Source organism: Harpia harpyja, chromosome 4 (genome assembly GCF_026419915.1).
Source record: "Harpia harpyja isolate bHarHar1 chromosome 4, bHarHar1 primary haplotype, whole genome shotgun sequence".
Lineage (NCBI taxonomy): Eukaryota > Metazoa > Chordata > Aves > Accipitriformes > Accipitridae > Harpia > Harpia harpyja.
Window position 1 is genome coordinate 49,072,369 of NC_068943.1, and position 21,724 is coordinate 49,094,092.

The 21,724-nt window shown below is 46.4% G+C and overlaps 1 protein-coding gene across 6 annotated transcripts in view; it reads left to right on the forward strand.

Moving 5' to 3' along the window:
- The window catches only part of ANAPC1 (anaphase promoting complex subunit 1), a 33,985-nt gene extending 20,408 nt beyond the window's left edge, over positions 1 to 13,577 (forward strand). For 3 of the 6 annotated variants that reach the window (XM_052783905.1, XM_052783907.1, XM_052783906.1), the window contains exons 27-47: positions 213 to 484; positions 806 to 1,040; positions 2,235 to 2,326; positions 2,495 to 2,629; positions 2,795 to 2,877; positions 3,015 to 3,093; positions 3,624 to 3,698; positions 4,463 to 4,539; positions 4,775 to 4,865; positions 4,956 to 5,009; positions 5,310 to 5,503; positions 5,880 to 5,966; positions 6,481 to 6,598; positions 7,464 to 7,541; positions 7,980 to 8,047; positions 9,686 to 9,845; positions 10,238 to 10,324; positions 10,895 to 10,990; positions 11,363 to 11,561; positions 12,047 to 12,181; positions 13,223 to 13,577. In XM_052783905.1, coding sequence (XP_052639865.1) covers positions 213 to 484; positions 806 to 1,040; positions 2,235 to 2,326; positions 2,495 to 2,629; positions 2,795 to 2,877; positions 3,015 to 3,093; positions 3,624 to 3,698; positions 4,463 to 4,539; positions 4,775 to 4,865; positions 4,956 to 5,009; positions 5,310 to 5,503; positions 5,880 to 5,966; positions 6,481 to 6,598; positions 7,464 to 7,541; positions 7,980 to 8,047; positions 9,686 to 9,845; positions 10,238 to 10,324; positions 10,895 to 10,990; positions 11,363 to 11,561; positions 12,047 to 12,181; positions 13,223 to 13,338 — 2,531 coding nt within the window. In that variant the 3' untranslated portion in view covers positions 13,339 to 13,577. The remainder of the gene's footprint in view (positions 1 to 212; positions 485 to 805; positions 1,041 to 2,234; positions 2,327 to 2,494; positions 2,630 to 2,794; positions 2,878 to 3,014; positions 3,094 to 3,623; positions 3,699 to 4,462; positions 4,540 to 4,774; positions 4,866 to 4,955; positions 5,010 to 5,309; positions 5,504 to 5,879; positions 5,967 to 6,480; positions 6,599 to 7,463; positions 7,542 to 7,979; positions 8,048 to 9,685; positions 9,846 to 10,237; positions 10,325 to 10,894; positions 10,991 to 11,362; positions 11,562 to 12,046; positions 12,182 to 13,222) is intronic. The other 3 variants (XM_052783908.1, XM_052783910.1, XM_052783909.1) reach the window with 1 other exon arrangement.
- The last annotated feature ends 8,147 nt before the right edge of the window (positions 13,578 to 21,724 follow it).

The following is a 21,724-nucleotide window of genomic DNA, read 5'->3' on the forward strand; positions in this document are numbered from 1 at the left end:
ACAGATACTGCAAAGTCCACATTGCTGGTTTATCTACTATGCTGTGTTTCTGTCTTCTGACATGCCTGAAGATAACCAAGGCCATCTCAGATCAGAAGTGTTACCTAGCATGCTGTCTGTGTTCATTTACTAGCCACCCTACTGAAGTTGAGAGCTGTTTCTGAAGTGGTTTGGATTTGCCTAATTGCTTTTAATGGTTCTGTCATTGGCAGGCCGCGCTCCTCCTAGGAACACCACTGTTGATCTGAACAGTGGGAACATCGATGTGCCTCCTAACATGGCTTGCTGGGCCAGCTTTCACAATGGGGTAGCTGCTGGCCTGAAGATAGCACCTGCTTCACAGATAGACTCTGCTTGGATTGTCTATAACAAGCCCAAAATTGCTGAACTAGCGAATGAATACGCAGGCTTCCTCATGGCTCTGGGTCTCAACGGGCATCTCACAAAACTTGCCACGCTCAATATACATGACTACTTAACAAAGGTGAGGCCTTTCAGAAGCAACAGAGAGAAGTATCTATAGGACTTGAATTCTTTAAACAAAACAAGAAAGAAAAGTCAACAGATTTCTTTGAAATACTGAATTGGAAGTTTCCTGGTGTGGGAGAATATCAGAGTTGCTTCATTAATGTTAGTAGTGCAGGACTTTATTTCTGTTTAAAAGATTTTCAGCAGTTCTATCTCTAAATCTTTCCATATTGTGCACAGCTCATTGGGATGGGTGAATGGAAAACTGGGACAAGTGTTTCTCCTTTTCTGAACATGTCTGCTTTCTTTGGTCGCTGATATTTGTTTCCTTTCTCAGGGCCATGAGATGACAAGTATTGGACTGTTGCTTGGCGTTTCTGCTGCCAAGCTGGGCACAATGGATATGGCCATTACGCGCCTCCTGAGCATCCACATACCTGCCCTTCTGCCACCAACTTCAACAGAGCTGGATGTCCCCCACAATGTGCAGGTGGCTGCTGTGATAGGGATAGGCCTTGTCTATCAGGGCACTGCTCACAGGCACACAGCTGAGGTTCTGCTGGCTGAAATAGGTAGGTGCTAACACTGAAAAAATGGGATGTGGACTGGGAGAGCCATGATGTGAATGATTTGCACAATACATCAGGGAGCTGAGAATATTAACATTTCTTTAAACTGTACATGTCCCACTACAATATTAGCCTCTTATTTTCCAAACCTCATCTTCTGTTTTCAGAGGAACAGAAGTTGCTGTGAACTGTGTGTATAGCATAGAACAATCATTGAATTTAGTAGAAGAGATGTAGCTGCATCATTGCTGCACCTAGGTACTTTTTCCATCTGGAAATTTTGTCTGATGAGAGCTGGTCTGGGGTTTCTGGGGTTGCCAGCTACTTGGTAAAAGGTCTGCTGTAAGTACACATTCCTCCTGACCCAGGTGCCATAGCTGCAGAGATCCTGACCCTCTACAGCTTTTGAGCAGATCTATTGCACACCGTATACCCAACGCATCAGACGCTTCCCAGATATTTGTTGTTTCACCTGTCTGTCCATGAGGTAGCCGCTATGGTAGAAAACGGAGACAGAGGCACTGGGTGGGAAAAAACGCTTTCCTCTTGCACGGACAGTCTTGTTGGCTCACTAGGTTGGTAGAAGTACATCCATCGTGTCCTAAATTCTCCTATTCCAAGTTGTGTTTAAGGCTTTCTAAACAGTAGTCTTTAAGAGCTAATTCTGAACAGTAAATTTCTGATCTGAATTGTGTCCTCATTCTGTGCATAGTTCTTCTGATTTTATTTGTAACAGTTAAGTTCTTATTCATGTTTATAGGTAACTCTAGTTAAAAGAGACCGTATGGTTTATTAAATAGAGAATGGGATAAATTTTAAGGGTGAAATGTTATGTTTCTGGTAATTTGATACGTGCTGTTTTCTCTGGCAACAGCTTTTGAACTCTGCTGGCAGCATTTGGATAGGTTCAGAGGTCTTAAAGTATACACAATTGTAACACGGCATTTTCACTGTGTCTCTGAACTCCAATCATATCATTTAGCAATATATACTGCTTCTGGAGGGGTTTGCCATTTGGTGATGGATGGGTTAAATGACAATAACTTGTAATTCCACCGAGAACTTTCCTGACTTTCTTGAGAAGGGACAGATTTTTTTTTTTTTCTCCTCATTTCATTAGGAATGTCGTGCTTAATTAAACAATGCTTACTTAGCTTGAATTTTAAAAGATTAATTTTGCTGTTTTGTTTTCTCCAGGGCGTCCCCCTGGCCCAGAAATGGAGTACTGCACAGACAGAGAGTCCTATTCACTTGCATCTGGGCTAGCCTTAGGCATGGTTTGCCTAGGGGTAAGTGCCTCTCTTCATTCCAACTGCATTTAGTAGAAGAATCATTATATATTGCGGTGGGGTAGTAAGAGATGTTTCATCTTTGACTCCCAACTGCCTTTGTCCAAAAGCATTTTTTTTCTCATATGGGAAGGCACTTCCATATTACTTCTTCTCTTCATTCCTTAGCATGGTAGTAATTTGATAGGCATGTCAGACCTCAATGTTCCTGAGCAGCTTTACCAGTACATGGTTGGGGGTCACAGGCGATTCCAAGCAGGAATGCACAGAGAGAAGCACAAGTCTCCCAGTTATCAAATCAAGGTACGTGTTGATGATTTTTGCTCATTTAAGCTGAAATAGCAATAGTTAGAAGTCTGAGAGGTGTGTATCTCGACGCATCAAGTGACTTTGAATGCGTATGCACATCACTACAGGCTGTTGCCTTCCTAGTCAACTGGTCTGAAAGCATTCATTTTGTTTTCACAGGAGGGAGATACCATAAATGTGGACGTTACTTGTCCAGGTGCCACACTTGCACTTGCTATGATCTACCTAAAGACTAATAACAGGTATTAACCTGGAATTGCTCAGACATTTTGCAGTAACTTGTGACAGCATTGTAAACTGCTGTAACGTTGGCTCTGCTTCATTTTGTGCATTGCTGAAATATAATCTGGAAACCCTGTACCTTTACTGTGCTCTGCAGATCCATTGCTGACTGGCTTCAAGCACCAGATACCATGTATTTGCTGGACTTTGTAAAACCAGAGTTCCTTTTATTGAGGGTAAGATTTTCTCTTGTTTCATTTCTCCATCTGCTTAAAGATGCTAAAAATGCATCTTAGTTTAATTTTTTTTTGTAAATTTTAATTTTTAATCCAGCCCACACGCCAACCATGCAGAGTCCTTTAGATAGCTGGTAACCCTGTTGCTTGCCAGCCAAACTCATACCTTCAAACAGTTTCCACTTGTAGTAAGACAGCTTGCTCGTCATGCAGCACTAGAGACAGAATTTATTGAGAAATATTTGAATGATACATTTTATGTGGAATGTTAAATTAAACGTTTAGGTAAATTTTTATAGCTTTTCCCAAATTAATTTCACAGATAAAATAAGTTAGGCCTCAGCATCTGTTATAAGTACATAGCGCTATTTTGTCATTTCTGATATGAAAGCTGAGAAACAGTGAAGAAGCTGCTAGTGGGTAGCTGGATTGTCTGTGTTTCTGGATGCAGTTAGTACCATAAAAAATACCACTGATGTTTGTGCAGGGTTTTTTTCCTTCCTTACGTTTTGGCTTTCTCACTTTTTTAGACCTTGGCTCGATGCCTGATTTTGTGGGATGACATCTTGCCCAATTCCAAGTGGGTTAATAGCAACGTGCCTCAAGTAGGTATTTACATTTAATGTGTTTACTTCCCTATTTTACATCTCACTGTATTGTTCTGCATATGAACATTTCCAAAGTCCCATGACCTGCACAAAAAAATGCACGTTAATCGTGTTCACGTGACAGAGATGACTGTTACATTGGATTCCTGGACTGTTGTGGGAGCACTGGGGACTCCTCCCATGCTGTCATGCTAGAAAGGAGAGGATTGAGGAGGGATGCAGCATTTCTGTTCAAGACAGAAAATGGCGCCACAGACAGAAGGGGATTAAACTTTTCTCCACATTGACCAGGGAGAAGCCAGGTGCAAAATTGCTGCAAGCTGATTTCAGTTGAGCATTAGGAATAACTGTTCAACAGTGAGATCAGTGATATTCCAAGGTATGTTGTATGGAATTTTTAAGACCAAGTTAGATAGTTAAATATCAGAAATACAGGATGCTGATGGTCTATATGGCCTCTTGAGGTCTCATCCTGTTCTGTTTTCTCTTGTATTTGAGTACACACAGTAGCACTGCGCTTCTGACACAATCTTGCCATTGTTTTAGAAATTTTTAAGGGACCAGATCCAGGACCATTGAAAGGTGTCCCTTTTGGATCAGAAGTACAGTGGAGCAATAACATGTGGAAAAAAAAAAAAAACAACCCAACTTTTACACGCCTGTGAAACAGCCCTGTTTTGTATCACATATGAACCCTTGATGCCCAGAGTTTCAGTTAATGTTTCCCCTGGATTAATTTTTCTCTCTTATGCTTTTTATAGATCATAAGAGAGAACAGTATATCTCTTCATGCAACAGAGCTGCCTTCATCTGAAGATCTGAGTTTAGAAACACTGGCGTAAGTAACGTAAAAAATTCTTCGTCTGAAAAATGCAGCTGAACTCTTTATAGACATATCAGTATGCAAAAAAAATCTCTCCCTTGATATTTAGGGAACTTTATTCTCCATTTTCTGTAAAGGATAAGTCTTTCTTTTCAATTTTCCCTTTTTTAATTATAAAGGAGTTTGTGATGTGTATTCAGATGAGGAAAAGAGAAACATTTAGTCATTTCCTGTTTATGTTGCTTATTAGGCAAGCTCATGTCTACATCATTGCTGGAGCGTGTTTGTCACTGGGATTTCGATTTGCTGGTTCAGAAAATCTGGCAGCATTTAAATGCTTGGTAAGAGGTTTTTATTTTTCCCTTCAATTTCCATAGAGCTGTAACTTATCTTTTGTATCTGTATTTAGTACGCATTTCTTTTCTTTCCAGTACAAATATGCAACAGATTTCCTGAAGTGTTTGTCAGCACCAACAGCTTCAATAGTAAGTTCTTTCTAGTTTTCTCTCAATGAAAAGGAGGCTTTGTTGTGTAACGTACTTTGATTACCCTCACCAAAACCTTAATGGAAACAAAACTATCCCTTTTACTTTTCTATATTACAGACTATAGAATGTGGCAGGGCTGTGAATTGTTTTTGTTAAGGACTTTGCTGGTTCTCCGCTCTCCCTCTTTCTGTGGAATGTGGTTTTCAAACTCTGGGGTAGAAAGCAGCGTGTTAGACCGACCAGAAGCGTGCATTTGACCACAGAACTGTAATAATGCCTTCCCTATTCTACTTGAAGACAGGTCACTATAATCTCGAAACATGCTTGAGTGTCTTGCTGCTGTCTCTTGCGATGGTGATGGCAGGCTCTGGAAACCTGAAAGTCCTTCAGCTTTGCCGTTTCATGCACAAGAAGACGGGTGGAGAGATGAACTACGGGTTCCACCTGGCTCACCACATGGCTTTGGGGCTTCTCTTTCTGGGAGGAGGAAGGTAACTTGCCATTTCCAAAGACAGTTTTTCTTCCTTCTTTCAATTCTCCTGCAAAAGCTGGAGCAGTGTGCAATTTACTTGATTTTTTTTTTTTAAAATAACATACAGATGCATAAAGATCTCTTCTATTGCAAATGAAAGTCCTGTTTTCTAGATACTGCATTACTTGAATGCCATAGGAATGTTTCTGTCTTTTGTTTATTTCCTAATGCTACATGTTTATTTTCACTGCTATAGGAGCACATTTGTAAATTCCTTGCTTGTATGCGCTTTGCTACAGTCCTTCCCTTCCCTGGGACACCAAAATATTTTGAACACCTTTGCTAGTGGCCAGCCTTTGTTAGCACTGAAACTAATAGGTAATGTTTTTCTACAGATACTCACTGAGCACTTCAAATTCTTCAATTGCTGCTCTCCTTTGTGCTCTGTACCCTCACTTCCCTGTTCACAGCACGGACAATCGGTAAGGGTTTGCTAGGGTTCATATTTCCTTAAGCTAAATCATCCTCTTAAGAAAGAGTTATCTAGAAGCAAATGTTCTAGAATTCTTACCTAGGTGCTCTGTAAATAAATTTTTTGAGGTTTTAAAAAAAAAAAAAGTGGAAAACAGAAGAAATAAGTGAAGATATAAGATGATGGCAGTGATCTTTGATCAGTGAGGAAGTGCAGGCAGGTTTCCTGAGGCTCTACGCTGTGCTCCTGTGACTTGACTGTTCCAGTTTGCTCAGCTGAAAAGATTTGCATGCAAGACCTGTCCGTTTATGACTCTCAATCAGTTTTAGTTAGGATTCATTAAGTCCTGTTCTGTTAGCTAACCCATACATGTTAAAAAAATGTAATATCTACTACATTACTACAAATTTCTCTTTAGTTTGATCAACAACTGTATTTTGTTACTGAGCTGTGTGTAGTTTGGTATTTGGGGTTTATTCCCGGCCTGTACTGCACAGTGCTGAATTCCTTATTCCCACACGCAGGTACCACCTTCAGGCTTTGCGTCACTTGTACGTGCTGGCAGCAGAACCAAGGCTCTTAACACCTGTTGATGTGGATTCAAACACTCCTTGTTATGCACTGATAGAGGTTACATACAAGGTAATGTGTCTGCAAGGCAAGAAGGAGCAAAGGCCTTTGAGAAGGTGTGGGAGACAACTGAAGACTCTGATATACCAAAGGCACGCTATTTTCATTGTTGTGGCCAGCAGCCTTGGGTTTGTTTTCAACTTGTGGTGGAGGCGAGCCAAATTCTACACAAATAATTGAAGGGTTGTGCTCAGCCCACTCACACCTTACACATGCTTTGATGTCACCTTGAGAGCAGAATACAGGACAAGTAAAAGGCACCACAAAGTCTTCAGTCAAGTGTGTAATGACTGACCCAGTGTCATAGTTCTCCTCCTTCTAAAGAGGAAGGACTTTCAAAGGCACAGAGGTGGTTGGAACCACCTGTGGTTTTAAAAGCCTTCTCCTAATTCTGCTGAAAGAGGCAACTTAGTGTTTCTCCTTAGTGGTTCCATTATATGTCTTTTGGGGAAGAGTCCTTTCTGCAGGATTTATTTTGTACATGCTTACGTGAGACAGGTGATGCTCATGAAAGGACTGAAGAAAGGGTTCTTGGCATTTCAGGGGAGAAGACGTGCAGCATGGATCCCCTGTGGTTCTGGCAAAGAGTTCCGCACGTTCATAATATAGTTAATTTCTCAAGCCTTCAGAGTTCAGCTGAACTGTGCCTGACTTGCACAACGTTATGTGTTGATCCATCCGTGGGAAATATACCTTTAATTTAGGTTTATGTTTCCTGACATTAAAGGCGATGCTAAGTCATGTATTTACTCAGAACTCAGGAACAGAAACTGACTGACTTCTGCCAATGGCATTGTTATAAATGAGATGCACGTTTTATTTCTTTTCACATGAAAATGAGCTTTACTAATATGTGAATAATGGTGGCATTTTGAAGGGCACGCAGTGGTATGCAGAAGCCACCGAGGAACTGATGGCACCCACGCTTCTTCCAGAGCTTCACTTACTGAAGCAGGTAAAGGAAGTCTCCATCTTAACAAGGAATTTAATCACCCAGTTTGTGCCACAAACAGTGCAAGAACAGAGACTTAGTGACTTTCCTTTGATTTCCCTGTCCAACCTTAGCCAGGCTCTGGACAACGCTGTCCCATAGCAATGGCTCCAAAGACAATTCTGTCTCTGTGGAGCATGTGTTAAATTAACCCATGTGCTTCTCTTCGGTCTTGATCATAATGCTTTCAAGATCTGATGTCGCAGGGAGTTCCTTGTACCAGAAAGCTTCACTGTAGGAGAGACAAAGCTATGTGCTCTTCCTTCTGAGTTTTCTGTGTGGGTAGCACTATAAAAGGACACGTGCTCTTGTAAGGGCCCAGAAAGAACTGTAGGCTTGTGTAGAAAACTTTAATTTTATGATTCTGGTTATATCTAGTAATAAAAATGCTTACATTGACAGATCAGAGTGAAGGGACCACGGTATTGGGAATTATTAATAGATCTAACCAAGGGAACGAATCATCTAAAGTAAGTATTCTTTATAATGCTTAACTGAATAATGACCTTGTAGTAATATCTTTTTTAAGGTTGGTTTTTTTTTTTTTTAATCTCCTATGCTTGTAACACCTACAGTTTGGAAAGAAGTCTGCTTTTGATCGGTTCACTGTTGTGCATTTGACAGCACTTTTGGGTGAAGAAAGAAACTGCGTGGCTGGTTTCACCTATTGATGTGAATAATTCATGCAAAAACAGGGCAGGGGAAAACCTGATAGTAAAAACCACAGATATTGGCAGCAGGATTGAGCAGTACCAGAAACCATCTTAAACTCATGGTTTTAGTTTAGTTTTGAGTTGATATGATGTCATGTTTCCCAGACTGTTGATACAGTAGTTAGCTAACTGTTACTGCTTTGTGAAATACTATTTTCTCATGTTACGTGAAGTATACAAAGTACTGCTTACTGCATTTTAACTCTCCATCGGGCAACTGTGAAAAACAGAAATCTTACCGGAATACAGTATCTGTGGGTAAAATCATTCTCATCTTTGTGCTTAACAGCCTACAGTGTAACTTGTCACTGTGAGTAGTATAGAAGCAGCCAGCTGCATCTTTCATCAGTAACATGGTTTTTCTAGTTAATTTAAATGCCACTATTGAGATTAAACTAGGCACTGCAATGCAGCAGCTGTTGGTCCATGCCTTTAAAGATAACAAACAGGACTGAGGCAGAGTGCAGATTCCTCCAGATCAGGAGCCAAATACTGATACATCTGCTGCACCAGCACTGGCAGAAGCCAGCTTTGTCCTTCTGGGTTGAGCCTTTACCACACTTGAGCACTTGTTTGTCCAAAAGAGCCTTCCTGTGCTGCTGCAGCAGAAACCAGTGTGGGTGACTGAGGAACTTGCTGCCTTTGGGACCTACCTATTCTCTGGGTCTCCACATGCTTTGAATCTGTCAGCTCTCATGTAACAACATCTTGTCCTCAGCCCTTTAAAATGGTAGGAACCTGGCCGGCAGTGTTTTGGAGATAAATGCACATGTAAGAAATAATTTTCCCTATCTTAGTACATGTGAATTGCTGCTATATTGTTATGCTAAGCAGTTAGTTTCAGTACAGATAATTTAGTTATTTTAAGGATGCCCAGAGCCTACAGTTAATGGCACAACTGATACTCTAAATCAGGTAAACATGCAGCTGCTTTGCAATAGTGTGACTTTGAACTGCTGCACACTTCTGTTTGTAGGCTTGGTCAGGAATAGTGGGGTTTTGTTTGGGTTTTGTATTTTTTTTTTTTTTCCCTAACATGGAGAAAGGGCCTTCACAGCATGCCTTTAAAGCTGTGGATACCAACTTTCATGGTTTTCCTTGGTGCTGGGAGTTCATCCTAGAAGAGTCTAATAAGAACCTGCAGTTGCTTCAGGAAGTTACATTCCTTATATCAGTAGGCCTCATGCCTTTTTCATCACCATTGCTTGCCATCACATCACCGTTTGATAGCAGCCTGCCCTGAAGATACCAAGATTTCTATGTATACGCAAGTGGGGCAGGGCTTAAATAATCAGGACAAAGCCTAAATGGGCGTATTATCTCATATGAGCTGTTGGGAGTTCAGGTTTCCTTTACAGGTCTGCCTCATTGTGCATATGTATCAGTTTAAAGTAGGCACTGGTGTTGTTATTTCAGATCAATCCTTTCAAAGGGTGGTGTCTTGTATGTGAAGCTGAGAGCTGGGCAGCTCTCCTACAAGGAGGACCCGATGGGCTGGCGCAGTCTCTTAGCACAGACTGTTACTCACCGAAACTCTGAAGCTCAGGCATTCAAGGTATCGCTCCCAAACTGGTTTCCTGCCATTAATGCTGCCTCTAGAAAGGTTGAGGGAAGCACAGCAGGTCGTGCTGTGTTAATTTATTTCCAGCACCTAGCTCTGCCACGTGGTTATGAGTACTGAAGTTACTTGCTTTGCTTGAGGGAAAGGAAGTCTGGTGGCTTTCACAGGGCATGCGATGAGCTTAAGCTGTGAGCAGCTATGTGAATGTATGTTTGTCGTGGGCAGACAGAAGTGTTGGACATATTTTGCCCATGATACGCTTTAGGTAGGTTACAATCTTCTCACTTGTGTGCTGGGGAAGGAAAGGTTGGGTATAAATTGCTATTACATTTGTGCAGTAAAACCAAAAAGTTCATTTTAAGAGTGTGTTTTAATCTGTTTTTTAGCCAGAAGCAATTTCAGCTTTCACTTCTGATCCTGCTTTGTTTTCATTCGCTGATTATTTTTGCAAACCAACTGTGAACATGGGCCAGGTATGATGCTTAGATGTGGACTAGCATGGTTTCTTGTTTGCATGAAGAAAAGGTGGGAAAAATGTTAAACTGAGGAACAGAATTCAGTCCTTCAAGTGGTGGGGACAGGGAATATTCTAAGGGATGTTTTGTAATACAAAGGTGTAAAACAGTGTTGACCCTATAGTTTTTGTTGGGTTTGTTTGGGTTTTTTCCCCATTGCTTACATCACAGTTGCTGTTAGTTGTATACACCAGTTGTATTCATTGCAGAATGTGTTTAACAAATACCAAGAGCCCTGTTCAGTGTCCTGAAGCATTTAGGTGAAATCACTGCAGAAGGATTAGCGTGTTTTGCACTGTATTCCTTTGTGTGAAATGACTTAAGGGAGGGAGTAAAATATAGCTGCATTTTGCCTAGTTTTAATAAGCCCAAGAATGAAAGCAAACTGTGTAGCATTGTTAGCTATTGCTAATTTATGCAATGTCAGTGCATGGGTTAACTTTAATGGAAGGAAATGTGAGCAATGCGAGAACCTGAAATAAATTGTATCTAGCATGTGTGCTTTGTTAAACATGTGTCTTTTATCAGAAACAGGAAATCCTGGATCTTTTCTCCTCGATTCTTTATGAGTGTGTTACTCAAGAAAATCCAGAGATGCTGCCCACGTACATAGCAATAGATCAGGTGGAGTAAACGCCTTTTTTTTTTTTTTTTTAATGTTATACTTTGGCATAAGAGTATTGTTCATTGCCTGTGATTTTCTTCTTCTTTTTTTTTTTTTTTTTTGTAGAAGACAGAAGGGAAGATATATTAGTGAGCTTACAGGGAGATAGCAGAGATTTTAAAAGCAAATTGGAAAATAATCTAAGTTAATGAAAACTGAAATTACACCAGAAGCATTAGCCAGCAGTTTTTCTCAGTAGGTGCTCAGAAGGGCAGTCCTTGGCAAGGTGGGGGGGGGGGGTTAGGATTCACTTATTAATGTTTACGACAGCAACGTTTCTTTCCTCCTCCAGTTCACATTCTCACTGTCACTTTGTATTTCCCCTCTGCTAGGCTGTGAGGAGATTAGAAAGAAGAGAAATGTCCGAGACATTTGAGCTGTGGCAGATAAAGCTGGTGTTAGAATTTTTCAGTTCCAGAAGTCACCAGGAGAGGATGAGCAGGAATCCGAACCGAGGACTCTTCATGAACTCTGAATTTCTGCCTGTGATGAAGTGCACTATTGATAACACTTTGGATCAGTGGCTTCAAGGTATGGAGAAGATAACTTTAATCCTACAGCTGTGATTCAGCATTCTTGTCTTCTTGCTGATCTGGGTTGACTTTTGCCTCAAAAGTACTGAAAAATGATAACTGAAGGGAAGGCACTTGCATGTTAGCATAGAACAACTTGTTTTCAGTTTGGTGTGAAACATTCACTGAAGAATTATGTTTGACTGTATTGGTGGGAAGTTTAGTTAACCTGGAATGTTTTGTTTCCCGAGGAACGTGCTTTCCTAATAACGCATTGGGAGAATTTTGTAGGAGTGAAAGTGAGGGGTGGTGACAGCAGATAACAGGGTGTAGGGTGGCCATGGCAGAAGGAAGAAGGTTTGCAACAAACCCCTAGCCCACCTTCTGTGGGGAGATGGAGACACTTTTCAGCGGGCTTTTTCTGGGGAAATACTGTTGTCTTGCCTTTCTGTTTCCTCCCACAAATGCTCCCAAAATTTCAACAGTGTGTCTTGTCTATTACAGCTGGAGGGGATGTGTCTCTGCATTCCTACCTAAGTGGGCAGCCCACGGAAGAATCTCAACTGAGCATGCTGGCTTGCTTCCTTATTTACCACTCTGTCCCAACGCCAGGTCAGCTGGCAGCTGGAGGCTTGGAAGGTAAGACTGGAGTGCAGGACAGCACTCTGGACTTGCGTGGACACATGCTGCTGGGTTTGGCCTTGCATACTAAAAGGAGTATATCCTGTAAATTACGTGACAGCGTGTGTCTCCTCTGAAAGCAGTTCCATTGATTTTTATTCTTTGTTAATTGTCTCGAGTCTGGACATAAAAGGTAGAAAATTTATGCAGGACTAAAGAAGCCAGAATTAGCCTATATAAAAAAAAAGTCTTGGCTTTTTCCTGACCTGCAGGTAGCAATGTTCTCACAGGCAGTAGGACCAGATAAGATGAGCTGTGACAGGGGAAAGCATTCTTTTTGTTGGGCTAGCTGTATCCCGAATGTCCTTAAATCTCTTTCCTATAAGCACCTAGTCAGAGCAATCACCTCTTCTAGGTTTCCAGAGGTAATCTGATTTAGGATCCAGGGAAATTCTGCACCCTTTCACTAGGCAGCTTTTCTCTTGCCCTCCATCAGCCCAACCTGGGGATGTACCAGTCCTCCTCTGCTTGCCTAAGGTTTCTCGGGTTGCAAAAGAAATGCAGCTGGACTTCGATTTGGGGAACTCTGTGGCTTGCTTAGGGGTGCCGCAGGAACATTACCACCTCCTGGTGAGACGAATCCATTGCTGAAGGCTTCCCGGAGGCCACAGCCCCCAGCCCCAGGAGTCCTGTGCAGGGTGATGGCACCCTGAGCGTACAGGCTAATGTGTCTTGTCTTGGATGTCTTCCAGTGAGGTGCCTGGGTATCCGCTCAGGTCAAAAGACCTTTATGGAAATCTTGGTTTTCTGTGTCCTCTCTACCTGTTATATGCCTCTATTCTGGGAGTTCCTGCCATCTTAATTGAATTTGAGATTTCTTAAAATTCTAATATAAAAATTTACTTTTTAACCAGCATTGCAACAAAATGAATAGCAGTGAGCACATCTCCAGAGATACACTCTGAACGCTGGCTGGCTCTCCTTCTACTGACAGTTCTTCTGTTGGGCAAGCGTTACACCAATGCGTGCTCATTTTCTTTCTTTTTTTAATCTCTTTAGGAAGCACGAGTTTCTCTGAGCTGCTTTTGAAGTTCAAGCAGTTGAATATGCCAGTTCGTGCGTTACTAAGGCTCGCTCCTCTGTTACTTAGAAATCCACAGTCCATGGTGCTGTAGGTCTGGGACGTTCGTTCTGCGTGTGGTTACTGAACAACAGAGCCAGCTGTGTGTTGTTTCATGCTTTTCAAAAACGTGCAGGTAAAATGTACTTGATTTTGTAACTTCTCCAACAACACAAACTTCAGACTCGTTCCTGGATGTGGTGACTATGACCAGGAGTTATTTATAAATTGTTACAATGAATTAAAAAAAAAATTGTAAAAGTGAACTAATAATAAATTTACTTTTGTAACTAAGGATTGTTTATAAATATGTCTTTTTGTGGTGAGTTCTGAAAAGGCCTTGGCTGGGAACCGTACAATTTCCTTGTTTTTATAACCTCTTAGCTTGTGAAGTATCTTAATCCGCTTCCATGAGATACTGCAGATTTTAGGAGATAGGCAGCCTAGAAGATGCCAAACTTGCTTTTCCTCTTGGGTCTCAGGCTGGAAGGGAAAGCAAGCCACCTGCCATGCTGCTTGCATTGTGCCAAGTATGCTTTTCAAGAACTGGCATGATCTTTCAGTCTCATTCATGCGATTTTTTTTTTTTTTTTTTTTTTGTCTCATAAAGGCTACTGTATGTCTCCTCCATAAGCGTACATACTCTGTAAGTGTAAATTGCTCTGCTCCGACTCATCTGTGACATACTCACTACTGCACTGTTTACATCTTTTCTTTTTTTTTTTTTTTTTCTTTTCTAATCTTTGTTCTGCAATTAGTCAGTGGCTGCTGAGAAAACACCTGCCTCCACTATGTTACGTTATGTCTGGGCAAGAACTGAAACTAGTTACAGACAATTTAAATAATGGGGCATTCGTTTGTGTTTCCTACATCTCTGCTACCCTGCCTTATGTATTTCCCCAGAGCACTGAACTTGGAGCGTGGCTGGTTCTGTATTTTTGCTGGGCAGGCCAGGCACTTAATTTTTCATAAAACAGGTGGAGTTACTCCAATACAAGCAGCCAGAGGTTGAATGATTACTACTGGAAAAGCAGCCAGACCCAAGCTGTTGGACTCTGCTTATTCTGAAGTTTCAAATTTGATCTTATTCTGTGGGACTGGCGCTGATCTTGGTCCACTTTTTCTTCCAATCCCTCAAGTAGGGGGAGCCAAAGGATTTTAGGGGGGGGACAAATGGACAGAGCAAGAGCAGAGCGACTGTGAAGAAAGCAGAAGTAGAAAAAATTTTACAAACCTTCTAAGTGTTGTTAAAAAGAACATTTGACATGAATTAACCAAGGTTTTCAGTGGCTTAAGGTGTACTGAAGGAAGGACATGTGGGCCCCATGACAAATCCCACCCCTCTCCCCTTTTTTTAAGCTGTTCAGAAGTTGATCCAATTTCCTTAGGCACCCACATAGGGAAGTCAGTGTTTTGTTTCAGGAGAGGTGAAGTCTTTAACCCACGTGATGGACAAAGAGCTCAAAGGCTTTGGAGCCATAGCTCTGGTGCCAGCCCCCTGACCTCTCCTGTTTGTGGGTTGCACAGGTCCCCACCTTGATGATGGGAAGCGAGCGGATGGGTTTTCTCTGCAGGCGCGAGCTCTGGCAAGTGGCCTGGGGGTGACGGTCTCCTGCGTCCTGCTGCTGGCTCTGGGTCAGGACAGGGGTTGCAAAAAAGAATGAGCCTGACACACAACACCCTCACGGGTGGAGCAGCGACAGCAAGAGGAAATCAGATGTGTCCTGAGGGAAGTTCCTGCGCAGAGTGCATAGGAGATGTCTCGGTCCTGGGGACAAGGGTTTGCCTTTGAGATTTTGGAAAGGACAGGGAGCACCTTGCAGTGCCTCTCTGACTCTTGGACCCTGGAGACATTGGGTTTAACAAAACAAAAAACCACCTACTCCAAAGGTACCTTCTTTGTTATGTGAGTTAAATAAAGACATTAAGAAGTGTAGAAAACCCCACTTGTGCCATGAGGTCTAGCTGTGTGGTCCTGGGGACAGTGGTTTGTGCCAGGCTTGGGGGTGCGCATATGTCCTCCCTTGCTGCAGCTTGGGGAAGTTGTTTTCTTCTAAACTAGAGAAATGTGAAGCATTAAACTCTTCACAAAGCAAATGAAACTTCTTTCCCCAGCAATCTGCCCTTGACTTTTCTGAGGATGAATGTTTCCTAGCTTCCTAAAACCCCTACCACAAACACGGAATGACTTTCACCGGTTTAGCTCTGTTACTTGTTTTGCCCTATGTGTGCTGCGGGAGGAAGAGCAGAAAATGCAAATGCTGGATTTTGAGTGAAAAGCTGAGAAACCTGAACTGAAGCTGGGCTAATGCCTCTCGCTCTCCTCCTGGATAAATGGGGTTTTATCCCATGTTCAGAGGAGTTTGGGACAGCAGTCTGGCGCCTTGGGGTCCATGCTCCTGCTGGCATGAGCCTGATGCTGCTTGGTGGCTCTGCAAGCTGGAAGATGAAGATGAGTTTAACCATAAACAAAACGAAGCAGCAAGGCAGGCTTTAAGCAAGCCCCTGCAAGGAGGTGCAAAGGGCAGCTTCCCTGGGGCTGGAGGAAGGATCTCCCTGTGCAGCCGGGGTTAGGATACTTGCAGGTCCAGCCTGATGCCAGGAGCACAACACGCGAGGGCACAGCTCTACCACCTCGGCAGCGCCCTGCCTGCCATTGCTTCAGCCTCGGGGGTAGGAAGGAGAGCGTGTGGGTGTGCATGTATGTGTGTGTGAGCCTCTTTGAGCTGCATGAAGTCAAGAGCCGAGAGGCTTCCTGTTTCCTTTTTAAGGTTTAACAGAATTTGAAAGCAGCCGCTGTCGTGACCTGGACCAATGATCTGGGCAGAGCGGTGGCGGAGTTTTGGCTCGGGGTGCCTGGCGCCCGTTACGAATGCCAGCTTTGCTCTCCCGGCCCCACGTGGAGCCCCTGCGCTCCCCTCCGGCACCGGGGGGCTGCCTCCACCCCGGGGTCCCCCAGCCTGCCAGGGTAAGGTGCTATTTACTGCTGCGGACGAGGCTTTGCAAGCGGTTTAAAACGCTGATTACTTTAGCTGCTAGCTGTGAATTGCAAAAAATATGTATGCAGTAGACTTTGCAATGCCTTGCGCTCCTCGCACTGCTGTGTGTTGCTTGGGCCAGGCTCTCACAGAGTGAATATTTTAAATTTTGCGTATTTAAACTGCAAGTGCTGGCTGCTGGTTGGGTTTTGGGCTTTGCCTCGTCCCACTGTGGGTCCCTGAGCACCCATGGAGCGTGTGCTGCCCCTGGGCGCAGGGGGGCTCTGCTTGGGGAGCCCTGGCTGCGGTGGGGTGGTGGGAGGACTTGGGGGGTGCCCTGGGATGTGCGGGGGGCAAGGCAGGGGCAGGGTCAGCACACGGGGACCCTGCCTTTGCCTTTCCTGGTGCAATACCCTGTGCCCAGCATCCCAGTGCCTCAAAGCCTCCCCCAGCTCCCTTGCAGGCTGTCGCTTGCCCCTGCCGCGGGTGGGCGAGCACCCTGCTGCCAAGGGGACCCATCCAGCCCCCCACCCCCACCCCAGCAAGCTCCAGGCTGGGGGGTCCTCGGGGCAGCCCTGGGACCCGCTCCGCTCTCTGCCTGTGGGCAGTTGCAGGTGGGAGCTGGGCTGCTCGGCCCCTTGGGGGGCTTTGCAGAGAGCAGCAGCTCTGCTCAGGCATGGTACGGAGATGGGACACGGAGGCTCTCTGCCATCTATCAGCAGCGCCCGGGGGCCTCTTCATCCCACGCTGGGGTCCCGTGCCTGGATAACTGTGGGTGGCAGCTCCTGGCGGGAGCTTGGCGCAGCTGGGGACGGAGGCCGGGCTCCTCTGGCGTCATGCCTCGGTACCCAGAGTGCTTAGTCACCTTTCTGGGGTTTTATTTTTATGCTGCGCTCACAAGCTGTTTGCATGCTCTCCCTTGGGCTTTGGGCGAGGAAAGGCAGCAGTGAGGTGTCATCCTGCTGCTCCCGGGGTCCCGCCACGCAGGACCTACCAGTTTTTGCCACGCGAAGCAAACGCATCCATCCAATGCATCCCAAACCACGCTTGCTTGGGGCCTGCTCATGTTTGCCTATGGCTGTCCTGGAACTGAGTGGCTCTGCGAGGGGTTTAGCAGCTCAAGGGATGCCTGTGGGACCCTGGGGTCCCCCCTCCTGCCCTTTCCCTCACTCAGCTTTTGGCCTCAGGGACATCCTGTAGCAGCATGTTCCCCTTCCAGTCCCATGCAGAGACGGTTTCCTTTCCTTGGCGTTTTTTTTTTTTTTTGCTTTTAATCTCAGTTGGTTGGCACACTGGGAGGTCCCTGCCATGGCCGTGGGGGGAGCACGACTTCTCCAGCCCATCCCACGGACCACGATGCCAGCTCAGCTGCCCCATGCATCGCCCTGGGGGCTTTGCCACCAGCAGTGGGGAACGGAGGTCCCCAGCACAGTGGCCTCGTGGCTGCTGGAACGTGGCTCCTGTTCAAAACTGGGCCTGCCCCATCGCCGCCTTCCCCATCACCGCCTTCCCCGCCAAGTTCCCTTTTTTGACAGGGGCACATAGTTTTTCGGCAACAGTGACCTCTGTCGGCACCACCACCGCCACTGGGGTCTGGTGCCACCGGTTTGGCCCCCACTATCACCGGGTACATCCATTGCCCCCCTAGCGCCTGCCGCCTCTCCCCTTCTTCCCATCTTCAGCACAAACAGGGAAATTACTCGGTTCGCGGGGGCAAATCCTGCCCTCCAAGCATCGCCTCCGGCCCCGGCTGCCACATAATTGCACGGCAAAGCCCTTGCAGCTACTGCCGGTGTTTCGGTAAACACGCATGCTGGGAGGCAGCTGCCAGCTCTGCTCAGAAGCGGAGAAAAGTTACCGAAAGGTCTCCCGAGGACAGCCCAAAAACTGAAAAGCCGGCGGGGATTTAATTTAAGAGCCGCGTGGCCAACCTCCGTGACTCATTGTAAATAGAGATGTTACAACCGGTGACTAATCCCGGTAGCACTTTCTGTGAATGTTTCATCTCCATTCACGTTTCAAATTAGTATTTTTCACAATTTAAAACAATAATAATAAAAAATACGGGTGATTTTACAGGAAAGAGGGGAAGGAAGTGTTTTGGCTCCGAAGCGGTGCCGGCGAGCGGGGGATACCAGGTCAGTTTTGGCTCGGCAGAGGATGCTGAGCCCATGAGACCGGTCACCGCCGCTCTGCCCTCTGCTCCTCCGTCTGTGAGATGGCAATTGCTGCCCGTGCCCCTGCCCACTCAGGCAGAGGGGCTTTGCCTCCTGGAAGATGCTGCCGGCACCCATATGGCAGCCTGATGTGTGCCGTGCCCCACCATGTCATGCCGAGCCAGCGGGCCGAGCATGGCTCTGCAGTTTGGGGCTGGCTGCAGGTGGCGGCGAGTTTTGGAGGGCTGTGGGGCCGCGGCGGCGGCCGGGGGAGTGACTCAGAGGTGCTTTGGGGCTCTGTGGTTTTGCTTTCATGGTTTTACTGTGACTTAGCGCCTTGTTTTTTTGCTTCGCGGGAAGGCAGGTGCCGGCATGCCCAGTAAATCCATCATCCCGTGGGATCCTGGCCATCCCGTGGGATCCCAGCCGGCTGCTGGAACATTTGGGGTCATTGCTTCTGCCCGTACTGATTTCTGCAGCTGAACCCCATGGGCAATGCAGGCGGTGGCATCTCGAGGCAGGTGGTCCCTTGGGACCCACATCTCCCCAGGGTGCAGCAGCAGCAGGGACCAAGCATCCCCTGGGGCGCTGGCAGGTGCTCAGTCCCACCGGGAAAACCTGACTCAAAAGGATTTTTCTGCAGGGCTTTGTGGTCCAAAAACACACACCACCACCAGTGCCCAAAAATTAAAGATAAACCCAAATCTCTTGCTGCTGCTTCCTCAAAGGCATCTTCACCCCATGCTCCCCCAGCATCCTGCTGCCTGGCAGTGGGCTTTGGCATAAAAAGGAAGCCAGGGTGGCATTTCCAGGTTTGTTTTCTTTTTTTTTTTTTTTTCCAGATTTTCTTCTCTAGCTATTTTTTTTTTTTCCACCCTGACCCACAGCACTCTGAGGACTGAAGCTCTGTGAATCCAGTGGTTTCCCTGAGCAGCTGGTGCCAGCTGATGCTACCCCCCACTCCCTGCACCACCCTGGGCCCAGCTGGAATGGTTTCCACCTCTTCGGGGCTTCTTATTTTCTTTTTAGAAGGAAAACTGGATTTTTGACAATGACAAAAATTTACCAAAAAAACCCACAGCTCCCTTTCTGGTTTTCCTAAAGCTCACAGCCGCACTCTGGAGTGGTCCGGGGGTTTCTGGAAAACTGGATTTTGAAGCTGGGCCAGCAAACTGGCTTTTCCCAGGGAGCTGCTAATGGCTGCCAGCACATTTTCCATTTTCGTTGCAATATTGGGGGGGGAAGGAGGCGGGAGGGGATGGGACGAGAATTTTCCAACCACGTGCACGTGTGCCAGCCTCCTCCTCCTCCTGCTCATGTGATGCTCGTGGGGTGATTTCTTCCATCATCACTCCAGGTAGGACATTTCCCACTGACTTGTGCTCTTCTGGGGTGAGCTCCAGGGATGTCCCTGGCGAGCGCTGGATAAAGAGGACCACCCATCCCCTTGATTTTTTTGGGGGCGACATCCAAGCATTAGGGGCCACGGCACAGCAAGGAGCTGATGCTGCTGCTGGGTAGCCAGCGTCGGGCTCCGATGCCTCCAGACCTCTGCAGCTCCTCAGTTCATTTGGGGGCTTGTGATCCCTCGAGCCCTAGCCAAGCTGGCCACGAAACAACATGCCGCTTCCAGCGCCAGGCTCCCGTGGCCGCATACTGAAATAATTAGGGAGGAGGGATCGTGTGCCGGTCCCTTGCCCAGTTTCCCTCTCTGCTTGGGCAGTGCCTGCCCCGACCCTTTGGGGCAGGGGAAAGCCAAAAGACCCAGGGGGAGCAGAAGCTGGCAGCATCAGTGCTTTAGTGCGGATAAATTCACCTATAAACAGTGCGGGGCTTGGTGATGGGATGTGAAAGAGCCCAAGGGGTCTGCAGGGATGGAGCAGTTCAAAACACCATGGGGCAATGCATAGAAATATATGATTAACCCTTGAGTTCCCTCTACATATTGCAATAAGCATCATCACTGCAGCCAGCCTCTTTTACGGGCTGTTGCTCCAAGGCAGTGGCTGCTGGCATCTCTGTGCAGGTGCCCTTTGCTTCTCATATGAGAAATTGGTGAAAGCCACAGAGGAGAACACGAAGGGACTGGCGTTTTGGTGTTTTTTCCCTGGCCCACGATGCTTGCGCTCGTCAGATAAGCCAGAGCATCGGCCGTCGGCCATCCCCGCGGCAGATCCCTTGGGCACGGCCAGTGGCGAGCGAGCAGCAGGTTCACCCCGGCACTGCGGTTGCACCGGTTGCCACCAAAGTGATTGCGGTGAACCTGAGGTTAGGAGCTGGCGGCAATGGCGCTGGAAGGGTTAAAGCCACCACCGAGCGGTGGGGACACTGGGGGACGCCTGGGTGTGCTGGCAGGAGGCGTCAAGAGACCGAGGTTGTGGATGCTCCCGAGAATGCTCAGTCAGATCCCTGGTGAGGCTGCCTCGCTGGCGGAGAGGCACAGCCACGGGGCGCCCGGCATTGCCAAACCCCGCTGGATCCAAGCTGCTGCCGCTACAGTGTCGTAAACCCATTTTTTTTTTAAGTAGTGTGAATTTGTGAAAGGCTGATTAAAGCAGCCTCTGCGTTACCCCCTCCCGGGGCTGTTCACTGCTGCCTGACTCATCTCTGAACTCAAGCTGAATCAGGGAGCAAAAACCTGCCGGTAAGCCATTTTCGGGTCAGTTCATTTTCTTGAAACACATAAGAACCGTACTCCTGGCCACACCGAAATCATGCAAAACAGAAATTGAGTGTGAAAAAAACAGAGGGTGGGACACAAGCAGGGTGACAGCACCGCCCCACAGCAGGAGAGAGGGAAAGCGTCCCTTAGCTGGGAAGGGAAAGGGCTTGGAGCAGGTGAGCATCTCAGATGAGCGCTTGCCGGAGCTGTTCCCTGGGGAACGGGGATGGTTTCCATCCCCCACAGTGGCAGCCAGTAGCCCTTCCCATGAGGTCTGCAGGGACATCGTGGCTTTTTTTAGCCTATCTGATGGGGATGGGGGGAAAAAACAGAGTGCTTCCCGGCGGACAGGCTGGAAGAGCATCCAGGTGCCTGAGAGCTCAGGGATACATCACCTGGCTAAAAGACCGGAGGGTGGGGGGGGCCACTCGGCAAAGCCACCCCCCACCCCCTGGGACAGTGTATTTTGGTGCCTGCATCTCATTCCCCCCCCCAGCCCCCCGCCACCGCCGCAGTCCCTGTGGGTTTGGCTGCAAGCCCTGGGAAACGAGACCTTTCCCAGCAAAGGCCCTTTCCGATGGGAAAAAAACCCCAAGCCTTTCCAGATGGGTGTAGCTGGCTGCTTTGGGGGAAACGGGAGCACCC